This window comes from Prunus mume, linkage group LG1 (assembly GCF_029339155.1).
Source record: "Prunus mume cultivar Tortuosa linkage group LG1, ASM2933915v1, whole genome shotgun sequence".
Classification (NCBI taxonomy): Eukaryota; Viridiplantae; Streptophyta; class Magnoliopsida; order Rosales; family Rosaceae; genus Prunus; species Prunus mume.
Window position 1 is genome coordinate 9,268,181 of NC_142698.1, and position 12,028 is coordinate 9,280,208.

The following is a 12,028-nucleotide window of genomic DNA, read 5'->3' on the forward strand; positions in this document are numbered from 1 at the left end:
TTAGTGGGGTGTAAAGAGCAATTAATGGGGTTCATATAGAATTTCCCTAAAACAAAATGAAAAAGAAAACCCAGTTGATGTAGATATGGAACAGTGAACGCGGAAAGAGTCGTTAAAGCTCATTGACTTTGTTGCACAGCGACAAAAGTATAAGCAAACATCCCAAGTAAATGCAAAAGTCTTTTTGAAAACGAACTCCCCCAATTAAGCGAAGAACAAGTTGTGGAAGAAAAAAAGGAACTACGCCCATGTTGTCCATGACAATCAATTTCCAAGCTCAGTATATGGCTGGAAATCTAGTCCTTTGCCTTGACTCTCTCTCTCTCTCTCTCTCTCTCTTCTGGCTCATAAACAAACAGAGGGTATGAATTTCTAATTTCTAATCCCTGTTTTGAATCTCCTCTGTTTTTCTTTTTCCTTTTTTAAATGGGGTTTGATCACAGAAAACTCATCCTCCAAACCAATTTCAGTGAGGAAGATTTCTGTCCAATTCCGTGTAAGCAAGCTCCGATCCAAGGGGGTTTCTGTTTTCTTCCTTGTTTCAAAAAATGCCGTGATGTATGTAAGAAACTTATAGTCTTTGGTGGTAGTGAACTTCGTCCTCCACTTTTTCCAGACCCTACTCTTCCACCACCATCACCACCATTACCACCACCGACTGGTTATTATGAGCCCTTATCTGAACAGAAACATATACTTGAAACAAGCATGAAAATTACAGGTTGTATGATTGGGGTTGCTCTTCTTGTTGCTATTGTTTTCTCTATTGTAAGATTTTATTGGCGCCGCAGCAATTCCAGGAGGAGGAGGAGTAGTTCTTTACCAATTTTGTTTGATACCCAACAAGATTTTCTTGATGAAGATCATGGATCTGTTCTTGATCATCCCATTTGGTACATCTATACTGTTGGGCTTCCGCAATCTGTAATTGACTCCATAACAGTCTGCAAGTATAAAAAAGATGAGGGGTTGATTGAAGGAACAGATTGTTCTGTTTGCTTGAGTGAGTTTGAAGAAGATGAGAGTCTTAGGCTTTTGCCCAAGTGCAGTCATGCCTTCCACATCCCTTGTATTGATACCTGGTTGAGAGCACATAAAACTTGCCCTCTTTGCCGCGCTCCAATTGTTTCTGATATTGCTAGGGCTCAAGAAAGTGTCCCTGAGCCTACTCCGAGGGATTCAGGTTCGAGGGAAAGCATTGAGGTAGAGAATTTGGAGAATAATGGAGGGGTTGGAAGCCTTGGAAGTGGGACTAGTGAGGTTGGGATTACAGATGATGACAATGTTTTTGCAATTCCAACTGAGGGAAGAACTGCTGAAAATTCAGGAAAGGTTTTGCCAAGTTCTACTGTGGCTGCTGGTAGTCGTGATCCAAGAGCTTTAAGTGATTTGAGTGGCAATCGCCGTGTTACTGAAGAGGACATACAACCAATTAGGAGGTCAGTTTCGATGGATTCGTCATCTGCTTCGCGAATATACCGTGATGTGGCCAATGTCATTCCTGAAGAAGGAAGTTCAAATTCCCAATTAGTACATGTTAAGAATCTGAATTCGGGGATTGTTTCCAAGTATGGCAGTTCAAGTTCTAGCCTTGCCAAGCTAATGAGGAGCTCTTCAATTGGGTTTTCTCTGCAGATGGGGCCAATATCAATGAAAAGGCCTTTCTCATCTGGCAGGAAGTTTTTCTCATCCAAACATGGAAGGAGTCAAAGCTCAATCCTTCCCTCATGAAGATTTGGTTAGCCTTTTTTATGTCTCAAGTTTCAAGTCAGTTCCAAGTAAAATTAGGGAATATATATATATATGGCCTTCTCAGTGGCCTCTGCTGTATCTGTAGAATAAAACTTAAAAGTTGGTATAGAGCGTATGTCAATCTGAAGTACAGAAGCTGGTTCTACATGAAATAAGGGTTTTGGTACTGCAATTTCAATTTTTTAGGTTTTCAAATGTAAGAAAGAACATACAGACTGCAAAAGTGTGGTCCTATGGCCTCACTGATGGCAAATTTTGTTTTGTTGTGAAAAGATATACCTTCAACAGGGGATACTTGAAATCTTCAAGACAATATGTACTTTTTTTTACCACAGAAATTTGCAATATAAGTACACTTCAGTTTTGATTTATCTTCTGTTTTCACCCCCTATTTTCCTGCATATTATTCCAATGCCAGACTTAATAAGCATGGTTGAAACTTGTGAAACTGCTCTGAACATTCCAGCTCCTTTAATTGTTTTTAAAGTTGATACTGATGAATTGGAGTTATAGGAAGCTGAGTTTATAAGTAAACGCGGCTTTAAAATTCTATGAGGATTCTTGTTTGTTGTGATTTTTGTCTGTGTGTTTAATTTTATTTAGCATGATGGGAAGCTGCTGGCATACATTTGCTGCCAGTGCACGCAAACTCATTATTTGTTGTTTGAATAGTTCTCTAGTCAGCAAAAGACTGCATAAGTCCACCACAATTCAATGTGCAAATTTTCTATGGAAAACCGTGTCACATAAACAGGTTCCCAAGGAGGTAAGGCAATTAGGAATTGCCCAGCAAACCACCACGTCTCTGGTCTCCGCTGTCGTTGGCATCAAGGACAATACTTCCCTCCTTACCCACAAGGAGGAACTCCTCCTTATCTTCTATCGTGGCTTAACTACAAAATGAGTGTGTTTTCTCTTTTTCAATTGTCAAAACTTCTATTTTTTCACTTTGATTTTTCTCAGCCATTTTAAAAAATAATAATTTTTCTTCCTCAGTCAAAATTTTAAGTCTTTGTGGCCCTTTCCAACTCTAACTTTAATAATCCCTCTACAACCAAAATTGCTACTAACAGCATTTGTAGACATAGTTTCTTCATTGAGGTTTTTTCAATACAAGATCATGTTACCAAGTGGAAAAAAAAAAAAAAAAAAAAATGGGAATTTTATTTTTATGTTTTGATAAAAAGCCCTAGACATTTAAAAAAGAGAGGACACATATCACTTTGTGGTTGAACCACAATAGAAAGTAAGGAGGAGTTCCTCCTTATAGTTAAGGAGGGAAGTATTGTCCTTTCTTTAAGCCTTCATTCTCACAACTCTGCAATATACTATGCTCAAACTTCAAGGGGAATGTGTCGAACAAATAGGATCCCAAGTAAAATATATTCTTCCGTTTTTGCACGTGTTTCGTGACAATGAAACCAGAATTTTGTGCATGGCTCTCACAAAATATAAACAATAAAAAAATCGATTTCAACACATACCAAAACATCAAAAATAATATTGTCTATTCATAACAATCATAATTGTCCTTGACAAGTTTTCATATTTTGAAATCATTGCATAACAACCATGCCATCTATACTATTAAAAATATTTTTCTCTGCAACCAAGTAATCATTCATCCATGAATTAACCTAACTTTAAAATTTGATAATATAATAATGAGGTTGAGAGAAAAACTCACAAACAATGAGAAAGTTTGCTTCCTGTCTGCGCCAAGAAAAGAGAAAAATGGATTAAAATCTCTTTGGTTTTCAGCAATTTGTGTAAAGCGGTAATATAATAATAATAGTTTTATTAAAACTTTTGGGAATGGGTTTGCAAAAGGAGGCGTAGTCTTGGAGGAAACATAGGTTTGGTTGAGTAGGGCCTAACATGGTGAAATAAACATGTTAATTAATATGGGTTATCCAATAACAACATACTACTTTCTTTCTTTATATAAGAAAAACTGAATAGGAGCCTGGAACTGCATTGGTCCCAACATGCCTTCGCCCCAGTTTCATGAGGCCAATGGTGTGGCACATCAACTAGCTCGATGTGTTTTTTCTTTCTTCTATCAAGGATCACTTGCGGTCCTCATTTCTTCTTGGTGCATTACTTGAGGATAGTTGTTCTGAGCATTAAGTTGCTTTAATTATTGACAAAAAAAAAAAAAACGTTGCTTCAAATTATTGTTTTCCCAGCAAGGAATTTGTAGTTTAAATGGTTAATAGCAGTTATCCATGGCCTTCACACGAGTTTTTATGTATTCAAATTTTCCTCTCCAATATATACTCATATGCGGATGTTCGTGCGGACATCTAGATGTTATAACCAAACGCCATGAATTTTTTGCTACCCCTTCCAACTTTCCTCCCTATTTACAATGGATCTGCACGATACTAACATACACACGTCCGCATAGGAGTATATATCATTTCAGTTATTCCGTTATTACCGTGTGGACCCTTTGAAAATAGGAAGGAAAGTAGAAATGAGTAATAGAAAATACATGACGTTTACACAGTGAAAAATGTCCAAATGTCTGGCATAGGAAAAGAATTGTATATAATTTTCCCTCATAACCAAAAAAAAACAAGATAAGCAAAACGCATTGAACATTTATGGATTAGTTGGGCCTGCATGGGTGATAAAAAGTCTTTCCAACAAGAAAACTGGGCGAGGGAAAAGAAAAGCAAAACAAATAGTATTAGCGGATAATAGATACATACTCTGTCGCCCACAAAGGAGCGGGCATGCTACTTGCAACCTTGGGCTTTTTAGCCCATTATACCTGTGGCTGGTCCGGGTAAAGACCCAATATGACACGATTTTGTACCTAAACAAAAATGATGTGTTTTTTTTTGGGAGTTTCACTAAAACACCCAAAATAGGGATTGAAATTATAAAAAAATTCAACACCCAAAACACTTTATAAACACACCCAAAACTCATCATTACACACACTCAAAATCCATTGATAAACACACCCAAAAAATATACAATTGTTGATTTTGGGGTTAATTTTGTGTGTGTTTCTATGTTTAAATAGTATTTGAGTTTTTTTATAAATACATGTCTAGGATTGGGCTTATTTATAAATTTATATTTATTTTTTTTTGGTTTAAAAAGGAAAAGAAAAGAAGTGTTCGGATCGAGCTTTATTGGGGTCGCATGCAACTGGTTGTATGCAACCCCAATATTCATTCACGAAACATGTGTAACACGTTCATAACATGTTATCTTTATTTTTTTGTTGTGGCTTTCTTTTATTTAGAAAAACCTTTTAGCTTGTATTCTTTTTGGTAACTTGTTTAGGCATTTGTATTACTGAGTTAGATATATGTTTTTATTGTATTATAAAATTTTATACTTGTGTTATAATTATTATTTGTAACCTTAATTTATTTTGTTACCAAAAAAATAACAACATTACAAAAAAAAAAAAAAAAAAGTGGCAACAGTCACCATTATTTGGTGACATTTGATGACCGTTGCCACTTTTTTTTTTGGTAGTGCGAGCATAAATAGGACACAGTAAATTTGCATTATAAAATTCCCTGTACAGTTTTTGATCCGTTCTCTTTTGTTTCTTCCGGCCAAAGTTATTCCAAAAGATAAAAAGGGCATGACCTGAAAAAGCCAACACCAAGGAGATTCGGTTTTCACCAGAGGTTCAGTTGAGAGCAGGTACATATATAGGGGAGAGAGAGGGAGAGAGCTATATAAAGTTGGAAAGAGAGAGCTTTTTAAAGTGTAAAGCCATTTGTAAATTATACATACATATCATACGTGAGGTCAAGTACAAGGCAGGCAGGCAGGGTTGCATGAAGCAGCCTTGAAATGCCTAAAAAGCTTTCTACATGTTCATAAACACATGTAGCAAAGATATCTCATATCATATCTGCACTGCACCAAGCCAGGCCACACCCAGAATTTATGCTTCAAAATAGAGAAAGCAATAATTTGTGAATTGAAAAATATCGTTGTCAGAGCCGATTGAATTAGTATAGCCATCAATAATTCGCAAATTGAAAGTGTGTTAACAGTCAGGACTCTACACATTTCTCATGATGGCAGCTGAACAAAGAATCTATCCTACCTCCCCCTCTTTTTTTTTCTCTTTTTTTTTTTATTTTTTTTATTTGGAACATTCAAATGAACCATTATGCATGCATGTTGTTTAGAGTTTCCTCTATTTTCTTTCGCAGGATTAATTACTGAATCCGAATATTGCCAATGCCAATATCTATACATCCATTGATCTGTCAACTGTTAATGGAGATACGGTCTTGTAAGTACATAATGGTAGGAAAATGATCTCTTACTAGATAATCTAATTTGTTATGCTATTAGATTCTTATTTGAATGCATGATGTAAATTAATATATAGTTTAACATTTGTAAGGAGCTTCTGGCTTGAGTGGTTAAGAGCAGCTACCCTTGCACTCGAGATCCTGTGACCAACAAAATAGACAAACACTGTGTTTCAAAAAAACACTAAAATAACAACAATTAATTAAGTGGTCAAATGAAATTCGGATTTAAGTGATTTTTTTTGGCAGAAATGATATTTGAAGGATATCTAAAAAAAAGACGACTTGGATTATGAAAGTACAATACGTGTGGGCCCTACAAAGATGTCCATCAAATAAACTTATTTTAAAAATCCCTCAATAAAAGGGTAAATTAAAATACAATACAGTCAATATGCACGACAATGCTCACTAGCTTCCCTCCTTTCCTTTGAATCCAAAATAGTATACTGTCAAATTAATGGTCAAATTTATTGTGCTTCGTTTTCTAATATTCCTGCCAAAGAGGCCTAGAAAAGAAAAACATCAAACAAAAGGGTTAATCGTCTTATTAATCTTTGAATTTTGACCCGATTTGCATTTGAGTACCTCAATTTTCAAAATAGTTTCCGTGGTCCTTTAACTTTATTTTCGTTTGGACAAATGGTCATGCCGTTAATTGTTAACTTTTTCTATTAAATGCAGGGGCAAAATGGTATTTTTATATTAAAACAAAATAAATAAATAAATAATCATATCTTTAAAATAACAATAAAATCAAATCAAATAAAATAAATAAATAAAGTTTTGGGGGGAGTAGAAATCGGGATAGAGGGGGAGAGAGAGAGTTTAATTTTAATTTTTTTCTTCATATTTTAATCAATTTTGATACAAAAATACCATTTTCCCCTTCATTTAACAAAAAAGTTAACAAAATTGATGGCATGACCATTTGTCCTAATGAAACTAAAGTTAAAGGACCACATGAATCATTTTGGATATTGAGGTACTCAAATGCAAATCGAATATAAATTCAGAAACCAATAAAACGATTAACCTCAAACAAAAATATCTCAGCTGTTTCAAACAATGTGACGGAGAGTATGAATTAGGTAGCTAGATGCAAGCCCAGTAGCCCACCAATTAACATTGGATTAGTTAGCTGCTGATGATGCAACTTGCTATAGAGGGGATCAAATTTTAGGTGAACACTTTCAAAATCAAATCAACTGGAAAAGACAAGTTGCCATTTTCTGAAAACAAATATTAGATTTATATATGAAAGTACTAGACATATAAAATATAATAGATTAGGTGCGTTGCATATATGACATAATTCCATGCAGTCTGCAGATAAAGTGGACGGACTTCTTAAAGTCATCAAAAAGTTGCTTCCAAATCCTGAATTGGAATCTTTTATTTATTTTATCTTGCTCACCTATATGCAATCAAATTTTGCACTTGGGTCCCAAATCTCTCTGGTCATGACTTTCGGGTTGTTTTTCCCTTTCAAAATCTGGCCCTCAAAGATTTAACGTTTTGTAATGCCTCCCCCTACTCTAAACATTCTGTTTTTGTCTGCATATTAATTATTCTTAAAGGCTACAGCCTAGAGCTAAAAACAATTAAGCAGCTCTCTTGTCGTTATCAGCAGGGTATAACTTAATTGATTGAGCTTTTTCACTTCTATTCATGTAGATAGAGATTCAAAATTGACACCCAATGAATATTTATGTAACCCCTCTTCCAATCGCTTGTACTAAAAGAAAAAATAATTAAGCATATCCATGGGCTACAATATATTGAAGAACTGTTAGTCTTTTTGCTTCCTATTCATTAGAAAGTTAGCGCAATAAGTCAAATATATTGAATAATTTTCATATAAACTGAATCCAAGCTACAAAGTTGGCTTGCTTGACAACTTATTCGACAAGTTTAATGGGACTTAGATAGCATACGGGTTCGTTTAAGTTACATAATAAAATTGATGAAGTACTTTTATATCTCTGCACCGCATATATGAAGGGAAAATACTTGGCTCTTCACATGTAAAGAGTTATTCTTTATTGCAAGCAAATTACAGTATGGCACGTGTATAAAAACTTTTCTTATTGTAATTTTAATGAGTTAATTTCGCATAGCCAAGCAGTATCCGGCATAAAAATGTTCAAGTGTGGATATATCCACATACCAATCTGCAAGCAAGCATGCGTAGAGGCAACAACTTGGTTCATCTAAATTTTGGGCCATTGAAGGACACATAAAAATACAAGATAAGTTGTTTTCATCTACCGATTACATAAAGCATAAAGCATATAATGCCAATAAGTAGACAAATTATTAAGAAGGGTTATTGAGCTAAAAGCTGAGCTTCCTCTTGAATCCTACCCACCATTTTATACACATCAGCCGCAATCTCATTCATCGAGGTCAGCTGAGAGTTATCTTCAACCTGTCTCGTCAATTCAAATTTATTTATCAAAACAAAAATAAATAAATAAATTATTTTTACTGAAAACTTTAAAAGAAAGACCTCTTATAGTTAATTAAAACTGAATTTGTTTGTATTTATTTTAATTTTGAACTAACCTTGACGCTGAAAGTGTAGAGGATCATATTGTCCGCAGTTGTGACATTAACGTGAAGAATCATAAGGCCCAGGGAGTGCAAACCAAGCACCATCTTCAAAAGCTGTCTGGGGTGCTTTTTCATAAGCACTTTAACATTGGCATGGCTTTCCACCATCGTCACTTCAACATCTGCAATGGCAGACCGCTTCTCGGCCATTAACTCATTTGGATGCACTGAGCTATTGTATACGCCATGGCCATGGCTGTTCAAGCAGGTCGAATACTGAGGGAAGGTGAAGAAGCTTGAGAAGATTGAGGCCAAATTCAAGTGATCTGATTGTTGCTCGGTTCGTCTATGGCCCTCTAGAGATTGCAAAAGTTGCTCAAGCTCCTTCACGAAATTAATAGCTCCACCTATGATTGAAGCTTGGTCCCCCTATATACCCAAATGAGCTACACATCAGTTATTAGACAACATTAATTTTTAGTATATGTATATAACATAATAATAATTTTATCTTTTTTCAGATAATCTGACATGATCATCTAGCTACCTGTTGCGTATGTAAAGATAAAAAACATAATCTGACATGTTATGTTGTAAGATTGTGATGTATGAGAGATGGATCGAAAAATACTCTTTGGGCGTAGCAAGCAGGCATCATAGCTCGGAGCGCAGCAAGGTAGTCGTTCATTTGTTTTCTCCGGTTGCGTTCAACAGCAATGTGGGTCATCCTCTGAGTCTCCATATCTTCCTTGTTCTTGATGTTTTGGATGCGCCGTCTCTTTCTCCTGCCTGTCGAAGCTGCCGGAGCTTCCATTGAAGAGAACACACGATTGAAAGCCGGCCCACTGTTGGTTTCAAAGTCGTTGACACTTTGCAGCATTGAAGCTTCCAAACTCAGGTTATTGAAACCTTGTTGACCTACATCATTGTTGAGCATATGATGATCAGTGTACACTTTTTCTTCCTGATGATCTTCTCCAAAACCAAAGCCACGGCTCCAAGATCCTCCTCCTCCTCCTCCCATGGAGTGGAAATCCTTGAAACCATAGTTATATCGGTCTGCTTGTAACACCACAGCTTCTAACGTCATTCTCTCTCTCTCTCTGCACGGACTAAAACCCAATTGGAAATTACAAAATTTGAGGCAATAATTTTTTTTTCTGCTCCGTGTATGGAGATCTAGGATCACTATAATTTATAAGGAGAATAATCTTCCAACAGACACGAAGACTTAAGTGACCGATTAGCTTAGCAAGTGGCAGAGAGAGAGAGAGAGAGAGAGAGAGAGAGAGAGAGAGATATGAAATATTAATCTAGCCAACTTGTGGGCGTTGGAGAAAACTCTGTATATGTGTTCGATCAATATTTCACTCTCTATCTTTTTCTTGGTTAGTTTGATCATATATCTTTGTTTATATAGGTGTATATTTTTAGGCTGATGCGCATATTGTATTAAATAAATAAAGGTGTATATTGTTTAAAGTTTGTACACACACATGTGAGAGTTTGTGATTCTTTTGCTTCGAAAGTAGTGTGCATTTTCATTTGGTCATAATGACTGTTTGACGTAGGACTGACTCTGCAGGTAGAGTACGTGGCATACTGGGAGAAGCACAAAAGCAGGATGGGGTCAGTCAGTATACAAAAGTTTCGTTGTCAGGGGAGAGAATCCATGGGAGTGACCAAACAATGAGAAAGGGGGACATGTTCTGCGATCATCCATGACAAAGACCAAAACACACCCAATTATTTACAACTCCCTTTTCCATTGACCGATTGAATGTTGTATAATTTTACAACATTTGCAAACACCATAAGGTAGTATTCATACATTATCTTATGATTTGTATTTAACTTTCCATCACAATTTGTGTTCAACATTCCATAACTATTTTGGAGAATATTATGTCAAGTGATATATGAGAAATATAATGTCAAGTGATAGATAAAAAAATATGATGTCGTCCTTTGTGCGTAGCATCCGTATCATATTGTCAGGGATGCCTTAACAACACATGGCTCGCATCCATATCAATCACATCACACGAACCTCCATGATCTCGAAAGCACTCTACCTCTACCAACAAAACAAGAAAATCTACAGTATGCAAATGACCATTGAAATACGAAATGTCAACCTTAATTTGAAAGTCGTCAATGTGTTAGTTACGATTATTTTGATTAGGCGGATTCTGGGCTGCTCGCCTGCAATAACATGGAACTCCTCCTTGGACTCTTCGCCACTCTCAATTACAGGATGCGGATTGCAGCCACTTTAATTAGGTTCAACAGCAGGTTGACAGAATTGATTTCCCAAACCCACCAAGAAACGACGAACATGTTCTACTTGCGTTGAAAGAGCTTCAAACTTGACATGAGTAACATAATCCGCGGTGCCACCGGTCCTATCACTCACATCTTGGTTGATCATCGGGCCCACCATACTTGCTCCGATGCCAACTGAAGCAGGGTGACAATTAATAGGCTAAAACTAAGCCAAGAAACAAGAACTCTGGAATCCACCAAGAAGAATGAGAGAATCTCAAGTTTATTCAAAGTCCGAAAATAGCATAACATCTATAAACCACGGGTTAAAGTTTGTTTAGATACTCCTAGAAACCTTAGGAATTAAACAAGGAATTAAAAGGGAAAATAATAAAAATTCAAGAAACAAGTTAAAATGATAAAATGTTGTTATAGGGTGCTAAACGACGTCAAACGCCCGATTCCGAGCTCGGGGCCCAAACCTGCAACTTTCCAATTTTTTTCTTTGCACAAGCAATGCTCCAACTCACTTTCCTCAATTGCTTCTGCCATATGTTCTATGTCACTTTCCCAATTAATGATTTCCCCTCCACTTTTTAAGTAAGTAGACATACCATCATCAAACTAATTCCCTCTAGTCTATATCGAGATATATGGTTTAACTCATTTCTATTCTACTATATAATAGCATCTATTCCACATAATCATTGGGTAATGAAATTTTGAAACAGTTGTATAGCTTCCCAGTTGAATGGATTCTATGGAAATCTGAAGTGATATATAGTTCTGTAGAAAATTCTGTCCATTCCAAGCTTGTCTACTTCTATATATTCTTTGCAATCACCAAAATTGATGCGTTGTTGTTGTGATCCACAAGTCGTTACAATCATCAGAGAAAGAATCACACGTAGCTTTGCTTCAAATGCATAAAGTCAATTATTGATGAAATACGTTTTCATTTACGTCTTAAGTAAAGCCTAGCTACACTCTATATTATAATATGCTTCTGTTTCCCTTCCTTTTATCTATATGATAAAATCTGGACTTTTCTAAGGAAAGCGTCTTGTAGCATGTTTGCCTACACCAAATACTGTTTTTTTAGTGTTCAAGTTATTCTCCCAAACCAGAGTCTAATCAAAACTTCTGTAGCAGGA

At 36.0% G+C, this 12,028-nt stretch overlaps 2 protein-coding genes across 2 annotated transcripts; one reads left to right on the forward strand and one right to left on the reverse strand.

Moving 5' to 3' along the window:
- Positions 1 to 173: 173 nt before the first annotated feature.
- Positions 174 to 2,123, forward strand: LOC103334089 (RING-H2 finger protein ATL16-like). The gene has a single exon (XM_008237025.3). It carries the CDS (start codon positions 427 to 429, stop codon positions 1,729 to 1,731), a length of 1,305 nt encoding a protein of 434 aa, XP_008235247.2. The 5' UTR covers positions 174 to 426; the 3' UTR covers positions 1,732 to 2,123.
- Positions 2,124 to 8,261: 6,138 nt separating this feature from the next.
- On the reverse strand, positions 8,262 to 10,006 carry LOC103334098 (transcription factor bHLH94). The gene is made up of 3 exons (XM_008237037.2): positions 9,241 to 10,006; positions 8,622 to 9,038; positions 8,262 to 8,484 (listed from the first exon to the last, which is right to left on the reverse strand). Exons 1-3 carry the CDS (start codon positions 9,697 to 9,699, stop codon positions 8,383 to 8,385), a joined length of 978 nt encoding a protein of 325 aa, XP_008235259.2. The 5' UTR covers positions 9,700 to 10,006; the 3' UTR covers positions 8,262 to 8,382.
- Between the last annotated feature and the right edge of the window lie 2,022 nt (positions 10,007 to 12,028).